Source organism: Ochotona curzoniae, unplaced genomic scaffold, assembly GCF_017591425.1.
Source record: "Ochotona curzoniae isolate NIBS_2020 unplaced genomic scaffold, NIBS_Ocur_1.0 contig_908, whole genome shotgun sequence".
NCBI lineage: Eukaryota > Metazoa > Chordata > Mammalia > Lagomorpha > Ochotonidae > Ochotona > Ochotona curzoniae.
In genome coordinates this window covers 19258439-19270723 of record NW_024466607.1, presented here as the reverse complement: position 1 = coordinate 19270723, position 12285 = coordinate 19258439, and the positions used below count along the sequence as shown (strand labels likewise).

The 12285-nt window shown below is 47.6% G+C and overlaps 1 protein-coding gene across 1 annotated transcript in view; it reads right to left on the bottom strand.

Annotated features, from left to right (window-relative positions):
• Positions 1–12285, bottom strand: part of CACNA2D3 (calcium voltage-gated channel auxiliary subunit alpha2delta 3) — a 696258-nt gene that overhangs the window by 44408 nt on the left and 639565 nt on the right. The window contains exons 31-32 of the mRNA XM_040994648.1: positions 11133–11203; positions 1619–1694 (exon numbers count right to left, since the gene is read on the bottom strand). Of these exons, the coding sequence (XP_040850582.1) occupies positions 1619–1694; positions 11133–11203 (147 nt within the window). The remainder of the gene's footprint in view (positions 1–1618; positions 1695–11132; positions 11204–12285) is intronic.

Here is a 12285-nt window from a genome sequence, read left to right as displayed (position 1 = left end):
AAGTTTGGAGTTTATTTTGGTGCAAAAACACTTTTGGCCCCCACACATGGATTTTCTTTGAGTTCTGGAAGCCCTTTCGTATGTCTACGCATACATGAGACCATATGGAAGTTGTGACAGCCCGGACAACAGAAAATGGCAACAGTAAGGCTAGGTCTTCTGAAACACTTCCGGGACACGTCCATAACCTGACCTTTGCTGTAGCCTTGAGTTCTTGGAAAGTCCTAAAAGAGAAGTGCAAGTGCTAATCTCATTCCATGCTAAGAGCTTGCTTTTCTTTCACAGCTCTGGCAGTAAGCAGTATGCTGACTGACCCATATTGTTTTCTGTAAACAGAATCCTATAAACAGGTCTTGTTTGCCTGGTTCTGCTGTTCTCTGCTAGGTGGGATGTGACTCTTGCTGACTGGATATTTAAAGTGCTTGATTGCTTAAACTGGGTATCTGTTCAATGTCACTACAATTGATTGGATCACGTGTGTTGTGCACTGACACAAGCCTGGTTGGCTGAATGATTTGCATCATGTGCCAAGCTCCTAGTTGACTGGATGATTATCACTTAAGAAGCCCTGAACCTGGTTGATCCAGGCTGCTCCCCTTCCATGTGTGGTAGAATGAGACAGTCCATTAGTCAGCGGTGGCTGGTGACTAAAGACTCCTGAGCTTCTCAGAGTCAGCCTCTGACTTATTTCTGGGATAGATGATTTCGTCAATTTGCAACAAAGTACAGTCTATTTTTTTTAAAGAGCTATTTTTATTGGAAAAGCAGATCCACAGAGACGAGAAACATAGATCCTCCATCTGCTGTTTCACTCCCTAAAAGGCTACGATGGCCAGAGCTGAGTCGATCCAAACCCAGGAGCCTTCTCTGAGTCTCCCATGTGGGTGCAGGGTCCCAAAGCTTTGGGCCATCCTCCTCTGCTTTTCCAGGCCACAGGCAGGGAGCTGAATGGGAACAGAAGCAGCTGGGACACAAACTGGCACCTATATGGGATTCCAGTGCTCGCAAGGCGAGGATTTAACCACTGAGCCATCACATGGGGCCCGTTCTATTTTGCTTGGTTCTGTACTTCGCTGTGCACAAATTCACACGGTTTGTATGCTGCAAGTTATATTTTTAACTGGGACTAAACTGTAATAGTTTCTGGCCATCTGAAGGCCCATTTCCACTGATATAGTAGCTGTGTTGACTGATCCTCTAGGGTGATATTACCAACTCTATCAGCGCCCAGGGAAACGATGCTGTAACTCAACAGCAGGATCCAATGGCAGTATCACTGCACGGATTAGTTTATGGTCCATGAGTACTACTACAAAGAGTTTTCTGTGAATGACAAGTTCAAAGAGGATGAGATAATTGACCAAACTCCCTTTGTATTTCCACCTAAAGGGACCTGCTGCCTCTATGTGTGCAATCCTTTAGGTCTGTTTTCCATTCTCATCATCTCTGAGTTTGGCTTTAAGCAAGGGCCATTTTCAATAAATTCAAAAAACACTTTTGAACATTCACAGCTTTTGAAACCAATGCACTTGTCTACTGCACAGAGGGAGCAAAGCTCACAAGGAGAGAAAGAGCAAACCCGGCAACTTTGCCCTGGGTGCGCCATCCCTGTACTCACATCCAGGAGACCATGGGCACCGTCGCTGCTCTCCTTGTTGGCTCTGCACATGGCTTGGTAGTCATAGAGGGTGATCCTGTAGGAAAGGAGACAAGTTGTAGAAAATGAGGAGACCCAGGCATCAAAGAAGGTTGGGACCAGCAAAGTGAGTGTCACCGTTTTCAGGTGTGGTGACAAGTCGGATACAGACCTAACAACAAGAGACAAATGAGGACCTGGCAGCCAGTCATGCTGTCACTTGGAATGTGAAGCACAAAGGAAATGCAGGTGTCAGGAAGGTAAAGAAGATGAGAAACCCCCTGGCTTGCTGCAGTCACTAGGTTTGAACAAGGATGGTCAGCAAGGACCAAAGGATGATGGGGTTCTGAAGTGGATCTAGGTCCTGGCTGGAACCTACTTTGGGTCATATTGGTAAAGATTGGGGTCACGTTGGGTTAAGGCAAGCTTCTCTTTTTTTTTTAAGATTTATTTATTTTTATCGGAAAGTCAGATTTACAGAGAGAAAGATCTTCCATCTACTGGTCCGTTCCCCAGGTAGCCACAATGGCCAGAGCTGAGCCGATCTGAAGCCAGAAGGCTAACTTAGAAGGCTGTTGCGAGGGCTAAAGGAACCTTGCTGATGTGTTGCATTTAACACAATATCTGGCACAGAGGAGGCATGCAACAGAAGGCAGGGCTGCTGCTGGTATAATCATTAGTATGTTTTTCATTGCCACTGTTAATTGGAAGTAGTGGTGTTTACTGCAGTGGGCATCAACCCAGTGTTTACCCAGCTTGCTCGAGGACAGACAAACCTCTTGGTTTTCCTAGCTCACTGGCACACACAACTCACTAAAAAATCCAAGCTTGTAAGTACAGAACCAGGCACTCTCACGAGCCCTGCTGTGGTTATCAAGCGATAATGCAGGAATGTTTGTCCATGGGCTTCTTAGCCAAGTCCCAGGTTAACAACAACCGATATCTACTAAACTCTCACAACCATTAGCAAGACACCATCCCTACCTAAGCACATCTGTACAAGACAGATTCCAATCAGCCCCATTTTACAGAAGAGCAAGCCAATTTTTTCAGCCAAACACTGTGCACAGGGCCATGCAGGCAACCAGTGGCAGAACCCCAATTATTTCAGGTCCAAGCTGAATCTATCTCACCCTGCTTTCTGCTAAAGGGTAGGCCCTGACAGATTCCGGGATGTGCTTGCAATCTCAGCATCATTGCCCCATCCAAGCATCTTACTGGAATGTCACAGGACACACTGCCCAAGATAAGGCCTCATGACAAGTTCAGAAGCAACTTTCAACCCAAACTGTGGATGAGGGTGGAGTGGGAAGAGAAGCTGCTGAGCAGTGATTGGACCAGCTGGCTGGGCTTGTGAGCACCGCTGGCCATGGCAGCACCCTGACAGACGGGTGGCACAAACCTCAACCCTCAGCTTGCAGCATTTCCAAAGGCACTAGCTTACATGTTGGGGCCAAATGAAATTGTTCTGGGTCAGTCCCACCTCTCCACTCCCCACCCTACTCCCCGGGGCCAGGCTTCCCATCATTCATTTCAAAAGGAGGCATGCCAGAGACTCTGGTCATTGAGGAGGTTACACTTACAAGCCTCCCCTGTCCTCTGCAAGCTCAAACTGCTTTATCCACATGTTGATAGAAAGACTACCAGACGATTATCCTTTTAGAAGATGGGTTGCTGCTGTTTTAAAAACTCCATTTTGTGGCTACCTGTACCCTGTTCTGCTGGCTCTAAAACAAGCCCAGAGAGTTGTGTCCAAGTGAAGACTGGTGCAGCGCACAGCTGCGCTCAGCAGTGGGAATGAATGCTCACGACAGATAGCACGCTTTCATCCCTATGACATTACCGCCAGCCCCTCCTACTGCCACCTAAAGCTCCACACCTTCTCATGAGTCCTCAACATGAACATCACCGTGCCTCCTGGAGGGATCTCTCTGAAATACTGGCCAAGGGCAGACATGGACTCTGAAGCGGCTGCTCAAAGACTAGCCAGCCTTTAACTCCCGAGCTGAACAGAGCTTGGGCGCCAGGCTTAGGACACTGAGACTCGGTTAAGATCACTTTGCTGATACTGCTCTTTTCCAACCAGACAAAATGTCAAAACCAAAACAAGCCAAAACAAAACAAAAATACTTCTTCAAAGAAATGGCAGGTGGAATTTTAAAAAGCCTAAGCTCAGTTAATTTGGGCTGATGAGCAACAGCACGGATCAACAATAAATACCTACTGCGTGCTGGAAGACCAGATAATTTACTTACAGTGACTCACTGTGCTATGTTTTGCTGAAGGATTGGCCTAAAACGAATCTTGAAACAGCTTAAGGTTTGTAAAACACTCATACCATCCTCCCCTATGCCCCTAAGCAAAAAGAAAACGGAGTACAGGGAGGCACTGACCTAGAGACTCATCACAGGACAGACAATTCTGAACCTTGGCAGTCTGAAGGGCAAAATGGCACACTAAGCTAGCAAAGGCACTGTTGTCATGGAAGTCCTCCCTGACTGCTACACTTCCAGCTCAGCTGCTGCTCTGTGCTCCACAAGGTGAATCCAAATCTTCTGTTTTGCCTACGTGGCTCCCTGCTCATCTCCCAACAGTGCGAAGCCCTGGAGTGTTTTGATTGGCCATCGCTGCAGCAGCCAGGGACATTACTTTGTGTGGCTGCAGCAGCCAGAATCCCAGAACAAAGGGTCTCACTCATTCCTTTGGGAGACTCGGCAGCAGATCTCCCAGCAGCCAACAACACATTCCATGGACAGATGCTTTTCATGCACGAAGCCATAGCTGCTGATTCCATCAGCATCTCATCCAGACCGAAATAGCAGGAAGACTTGAAACCCTTCTGCCAGAAATGCCTACTAATCTCCAGTAGCACCTAGTTTTTGTAAGCAAACACCCTGCTTTCCAATAGGTACATTTCCCAGTTTCCTTGGTGAGTGAGGAGTGCTTATGCAATTAGAGCAATGTATCTGGGTGGCTACTTGAAAAGCCTATTAACTGACTACAATGAGTTTTAATAAAGAAGTTTGACATTAGCCTCCTGGGTCTTTTGAAACTCTGATTCCTACACCTGCCACACTAGACTTCCGATTGTACAGCTGAAGCTCAGCACTTATCTTGAACCATGAACTGAACTTGAGGAAATTAGGGGAAAAAATCTGTGGTCCTCAGTCTGGAGTAACTATGATGAGGCCCCCAAATTGGTATTTGCAGACTTCCTTCAAAGAAGAGAAAAAGTAATTTTATGTTCTTTAAGCTCTCATTGTTTTGAATTCTTCCAACTGTGTATAGCAAAACAACCCCTAGCCAATGCACTGAATCCATGCTGGCCTCAAAGATTTTATCTCCTAAGATACAATAGGCATGAAGGTGGAGGGAAACTGCATAAGATACTTTAGTCTGCGTCAACTACAGAAACTGACAGTGGTCATTAGGGGAACATCCTCTGCAATCCTGAGACGTGGCTTCAATTCCATCTCCTTTACTCATTCTTGGTAAACCTGACAAGTTACTAGAATGTTGGAGGCCTCTACCTTTCTTGTTCTTTTCTCTTAGGTCAGTGGAAATAATGACAGTAGTTACTTCATTAGAGGTGTTAGAGACTAATTGGGGTACCACCTGTTAACTGCCTTAGATGATGCCTTATCCTATTGTTAGGATTTAGCAAGAGTCTGCCGCAGCGATGGATAGCCATTGTGGTTGGTGAGAGTGCGTGCACAAGCAGCAGCTTTAGGATTTTACGAGGTGGTCTGTTGGACTCTCTGTGCATTCCAGAAACTTTGGCCCAAAAACACAGTTGTCCAAGCCAATCTGTCTCCGTGTTCCCTTCAACGCCACTTCTGACAAAATGGTACATCTGTGGAAATGGTCAGGTCAGTGGAGAGCCAAGAAGCCACTCCATGCATTACACAAGCCACTGAATATTAGACACTGGTGAGGCAGCCAGCAGAAAGGAGAACAGCCATTTAAATCTAACAGATTTCCCACTCAGCACTTTCTATACCTTCCATGGCTGGGATACCTGCTGAAATGTAATGTGATTGGCAAAAAAAAAAAAAAAAAAAAAAAACCAGAAAAAGAAAAACAAAACACACAAGGAAAGTCTGCAGCCCCACCCTAAAGGGTCGAGGAAAAGTGGCTCATGCTGGAATTCTACTGGGATGTATGACTTTTCAGAAAGGTGGATTAAGTAGCAGAAGTTCTACTCAAGTCCACCAGATTCATGAATTATGTGAGGACATTTGCCAGGCCCTACGAGTGGTCCAAGTGGCTCGGAGGGGTGAACCCCAGGCATGTTGCAACCAGGCACAGTATAAGAAAGAAAATGTAAGATCCTTGGGCTTTTTCAAAATCACTTGGGTGTTGCCTACATGAAAAACAAAAACCTAAAAGCGTACAGGTAAGCTTTAAGTGTTTGATAAAAGCAACAGCCTCAGTGAAGATTAGTGACTTTCCATGATTTTTCAAGGCCATTACCTTCTTCCTTAGGCTTCATCTTGCACTCAGTGGGTTTTCTCTTTAATCTCTATGGCTCCAGTACCCTAGAGGCCACCCTTTTCCTCTTTAACCACTTGCTCTTTATGTGCAGGCTGAAGCACATCGCAACATAACCTGGCTGAGCTCTGACTCACGGTGGGGAGGACAGAAGGAAGCAGGGGGTGGGAATGAGGGTGGCAAAGCTCCTGGTTCTCACGCTATTCGCTATCTGAGCAGCATTCTGTGGTAGCTCTTTCCGTCTCTATGCTTGGTGTTTCACTCTGGCACAGGCAGCGCCAGAGACCCTTCGAGCGAGTAAACCACCACCAAGGCTCTGAGGGTTGGTCTCCTCCCGTCACATCCTAAGGAAAAAAAGATGCAGGTGACGGAAGAGCCTCCAGGAATTAGATTTCAGAAACATGGGCTGGAGCTTTTTCCTCTAAGAGATCAATTCAGATGTTGTTTGTCGACTTGAAAGTCTAAAGAGAGAAGGGAGAACAGAGAACATGAGGGAGGCAGAAGCCCTGGGTCATGGAGTTGCTGTGCACCAGCCCTGTTGGGTGAGATGATGCATCGATGCCAGCAGATCTTGCTCAGCAGGGTGGTTCCCTTGCGTGACCATGGAATATATCCAGCCACCCCTACTCTGGACAACAGACTCCGAATATTTGTGTACCCTTGTGTTGGGGTGCCTCTGCGCCAGCATGCCCTTACATTGAACTCATATTTGTAGGTTTACGAGTAATTGTTTGGCTTTCTTCTGTTGCAGACAAAATTGAAATGTAGTTTAAGATTGCCAAGGACCAGGCAATTCCTAAGTGGGAAGAAGCTGGGCTGGTACCCAGGCACTTTTAACTTGGTATTTTCCAACCCTGGCTGCAAATGAGAATCATATAGAAGCTTCTAAAAATGTAATCTCCAAGTTATTTTTTATTTTAGAACTTCTATTTGAGAGTAAGCTCTCATCTGCTAACTCACTCCTCACATAGCTGCAATGGCTGGGGCAAGGTCAGGTCAAAGCCAGAAAAGTCAGGAGCTCAATCAAAGTCTCCCACGTGGATCTTAGGGACTAAACCACAGGAGCTGCCTCCCAGAATACATATTAAAAGGAAGTTGGGAGCAGAGCCAGGGTGTGAACCAGGCACTATAATAAGGCGTACAGGTGTCCCAACTGTCACTTTATCCCTGTGCCAAGTGCCTTCTAATCAGCAGTTTGCAAGGGCTTTGCCATTGGAAAAGCATTTTTACAGATCTTTAATTCTCAGGCCCCTGATTTTTGGTAATAAAATAAAAACCTGAAGCTCAGGGGAATTGAGGAATGTCTCTAAGGCCACACAGCAACTCATCTCGTTTTGAACCCAAGGTCTTTGCACTTCAGATCCAGAGTATCACACACACACACCCGCCAGGAAAACCTTCCTGTATTTATTTCACTTGTCCCTGAATATCCGACAACATTGAATTTGCATCACTGGGAGCCAAGAAGATGGCAGAAAGGACATAGATGAATTCTAATAAGAAGATTTGGAAACTAGACTTTTATTTTCTAGGAGCAAACGGGACAGTGTCATCACAAAAAGCAGCCAAAGAGAGGCTTTTCGGAGCTCTCAGTGCAAGGCTTTTTGGATATGAAGAAGAATGAGAAGTGGAAAGCAAAGTCCCTCGCAAGTCCCAGGGGAGCAGATTTCAAGGGGAGAAGGAAAGAGAATGTAAAGTCCTTTGGAAGATGGAAAGCATTCCTAGGCAGAACAAGAGAAGGCCAGTGACCTGGCTTGTCTAACAGTGTGTTTTCTTCAGCTCCAAAATCTACACTGTCTAACACTCAGCTGCCCCCACAGCCTGAAAGCTTCACTCACCCGAATCAGACACTGCCGAGGCAATGTCTTTTCTCCTTCACCACACAAACCCACCTGAGGAGAGCTCCAGGCATTGCATTACTGCACAGAGAACCGGGTACAGGGAAGACACTGGAAGATCCTTGGGGAACAGGTGGAAAGACACACAAATTCGTCTATCTCTGCCATGCACGCACTTGGTGCAAGTTTCTCTACCTTTCCAAGTCCCTCTATCTCCACCTATATAAAAACCTTTTTCTATTTTCCAGGGCTGGTTGGCTTCAGACCTGCTACTGTGACAGCACAGCCCCGCACCCAGAGGAACCACACTGAATATTCCACTCTTGTTGCTTCCACACACTTGAGACTTTCAGAAACACAGGACTCACCCTCTCAGCTTGCACCAGGCCCTACACACTGTGCAGCTGGTCCCCTACAGACCTGTCTCAGAGTTGCTGCAAGGCCTGTGAGGCGACACCTTCCAAGTGTGCCCCGGGCCTGATGTGGCAGGTGCTAAAGGAAGCCATCCACAGTTATTATGTACACTGGACTGCTAAGTGACCCCAGGACACCAGCTCATACAGAAGCTGGGTGGCACACTGGGCCAGCAAGTCCATTACAGTGATCCAGTTTATCTCCTGGATCATTGCACACGCTTTGGTGGTCATGCTCTAGCTGCTTCCCTGTTTACAAAAGCCCACAGGGATTTTCCTTTCCTGTGACACCCCAGATGCAGAAGTTGCCACTTCTGTCTGATGGCACCACCAGGCAAGTGGTCAGAGCAACTGGGCAAAGGTCCCCCGTGACCAAGCCAAGAACAAGTCTTGCCTCACTTCCCTGGAGAGCAGCAGCAGCAAGCACGATTGAGTGGAGAGAGGCAGAGGGCAGGGCAGAGGGCTGGGGCATTCACTTTGAGCTCAGTCTTCCTGAGAAAGCTGCTTTGCAGGGCGTGAAGCTAGGTCTTGAGAACAGAGTATAAGTGGAACAAACTGAAGAATACTGTGGCAGCCTGGGACCGTGTAGGATGCAGATGGGTCAACTCAAAGAGCTGATCTGTGCTTGTTCTGAGCGAAGCACATCACAGACTCCACCTGTTAGGGAGCTGAGGCACCATTTCATGCAGAACATGACTTCTGGGCCTCAGTGCCCATCGGTGGCCTGCTGCCATGGACTTCTGAGCAGAAGAACCAACAACATTATGCTCTGAGCAAGCACTGCGTGCAGGAAAGGGCAAGGGCGCTCACCACCAGGTGTTACAGATGTGAGAATCCACAAGCAGTATTCCCTCATGCCCAGCAGAGAAAGCAAAGCCAAGACAGAGCTGGGATTCAGAGCAACCACTAGCAAATGGCTGAGCCTTTCATGTATGCCAGGCTCTGTGCTACGAGATGTATGCTGACTACTCTCTCATGACCTCTGACGGCAGCCCTTGGAAGCAGCTATGATTATCCAATCCATGTGGTGCATAACCTTGGAAAGGTAGCTTGGCATAAACGCACAACCAGTCATTGTCAGAGCCTAGCTTCAACCCAGTCCTGTCTGACAATGAAACCTCAACTCTCACTGTTGGAAACCTTCCACATGGCCCAGGAGGGCCATCAGCTGGTTCCTAGATGATAACAGTCACCTAGAAATCAAGTCCCCAGTTCGCTCGCTCTTGAGCATGCTAGTCTCTCACAGCCAAAAAAAAAAAAAAAAAAAAGTTCTAGGTTCATGCCAGTCATCTTTCACCCGTAGTCACAAAGACTAAGTTTCCAATCCCATGATAACCTTTCTCTTCCTCCTACCCAACAGCTTGAAAGGAATATCCAAGAGGGAAAAGGGGCAAACTGGGTTTGCTAAAGAAGTTGAAAAATAGGCTTTGCAATGAGAAACATGTGTGCGATTATTCTTCATCTTTTGTCTACCCCCGTCACCGGGAGAAAACAAGTTAACGTGAGACAAATGTATATATCCACACAGAGACAGAAGCATCAGTGGTGCCTGGGAGAGCGGACTGTCCAGGAGCCACTGTGGCAAACTCAAAGTCGTCATGGAACACTCAACAGCAACCCCCGCCCAGCTCCAGGAGGAGCTTTCCTGTATGTGGACCAGCCTCTCATAAGGAGAACTATCCTTGAATTTTTTGGATAGAATCAGGGACCTTTGGCTCCAAGCAGGGCTGCTAGCAGGCCAGCGTGTCAGAGATTGCAGAAGAACTGGCATTCAGCCAAGTTTTTATATCATTTTTTTATTATTCTTCCCTTCTGGCACAAACAAGCTGTGGAATTTCAAAAACTGGGTCATCATTTTTGAATTCCTGGCTTTCAGCACAGCGCTCAGTTGGTCTCGTTGACTGGCTTAAAAGTCCGATTTCCTGAGCTAACACTTCCTAGCCATTCTGCTGCAGGGCAGTCATAAACCAGGGAGATGGGGGGCCCTGCCTTTCACCTGGGCAGCCAATGGGCAATGGCTCTTTCAACCCAGCTGCAGGTCCAACCTTGCATTTCCTGCTGTTTTATATTTAACAGCATCGATTCTGTCCTTGAAAGCACCATTTCAAAGGCCACCCTTCTTCCTGGGAGGCCCCCAGGAGACCTATTGACATCCTGATCTCATAGAGGGATGGCTTTTCCCATAGACTGTGGTGTTCCCAAGAGCATCATCGGCCTGCACAAGAGGGACCGACCAACCCACAGTAGTTTTATTAAGATTCCATGAATGCTCCCAGCCGGTGGAGGAGTATCTGCCCCCTGTGGGATGCAGCACCGGCTGCTTGCTCTTCCAGCAAGGTACTCAAGCTTGCCTTCATCAGGAGGCTTCACATCAGGCCTTTCAACCCCTATCCCTGAGCACTGGAGTCCTGAGCCGCTGTCCTGGTTTGTCTCCTTTCTGACCTTAGGAAAACGGTTCCCATGTCTTCCCAATGGCTCACTTAAGGCTGGCCTAACATGTCACAGCACAGACTCTGACTTCAAATATTGGCCTCTAACAGATGCTACATCAGGGAACAGGAAACTCATTGCGAGTCTGTAGGGCTCTTAACATATGTGCAAGAGGCATCGGATTTCAGCAAGATCTGTTGGAGTAAGAACGCCAGTGAAACCCAGCTCTGGGGTCCGGTCTCGCCTTGTTTTATCTGACTTTGATTTGTTTGGTTTAGGCAAGCGTTCTCAGGGGACACGGGGTAAGTAGCACACAATTCTTACCTTTTAAAAGAGCCCATTGCTAACAACTTGTTCATTACAGCTCCCTCAATTTCACCAAAGAAGTCTCCAGTCTGTGGGGAAGAAAAGCAGACAGACAAAAGTGTGAGAAAGCAATGCACCTGCCTGGAAGTGGGTAGATGCACAGAGCCCAAGTCCCCAAGCTGACGGGAATGCAAGGCCTCAGGACTACCGCTACCCACACGCAGAGAGCCTTGCAACAGTCACGGGGAGCTATGGGATCACAGAGGAAGGCAGTGGCCAGATGTGAACGCTTCCTCAACACATGGAAGGAGGTTACACAACACGTGCTGAACACTGGCATTAAAACCCACACGTATGCACACGTGCCCAGTCATCACTGGTTTCGGATGAAGTAGGCATTAATCTGCACGTAATCCCTTGTGATTACAAAGCCACTTCTTACTGACAGAAACAGGCTGGGAAAGGGCCTCTTAAGCAAGGATGAAAAAAAAAATGTCAGTAATGCCTGGACCTGTTTAGGAAAATATAGCAACCTTCCTCCTTGACCTTATAAACTTCCTGTAGCTAAAGCATCTATTCCTTTTAGAAGAATACTCTCATTTTGATGCTAGACTATTTATACCCTAAGAACAGGACTGCCTAGCTCCTACAGGAGAGAGCGTGGCCAAGAAGTCAGAGCTCCACTGATCTACCCTGATCACCTGGGGCTGTCTTCATTGAGGTACCTGGAAAGTCCTTACATATCTCTTCCCATGGCCAGGCTCAGGCATCTGGATGCTGGTTGAGAGCCACAGAGTTGGTGGAATGAAGGATGAACACAGCCATCGCATGTCCCCTCTGGTGGAGGTGTCCCATGGGTAAGAGTGTGCGCCCTGCGGGGGAGTAGGGCTTGGAGCAACACACTTCTCTGCCAGTACTCTAGGATGAGCCTGTGCGGCCCAGTTCGGGAGTCTCCATCCCTGCTCCGGGTGCTTTTCAAAATTCACAGTTTCTGTGTATGGTGGGTGGGGGCACTGTAATAAGAATCCAAATTAGACCAATTCCTTCGGCCTTGCACTCACTGAACCCCAAGTGCACTGCAGCTGACGGAGGGACTTCAATCATCCTGCTGGCAGCTTGCAGGCAGCAAGGCGGAGCACACAAGGGCAAGGAGTCAAGGAGGGGACGGGGA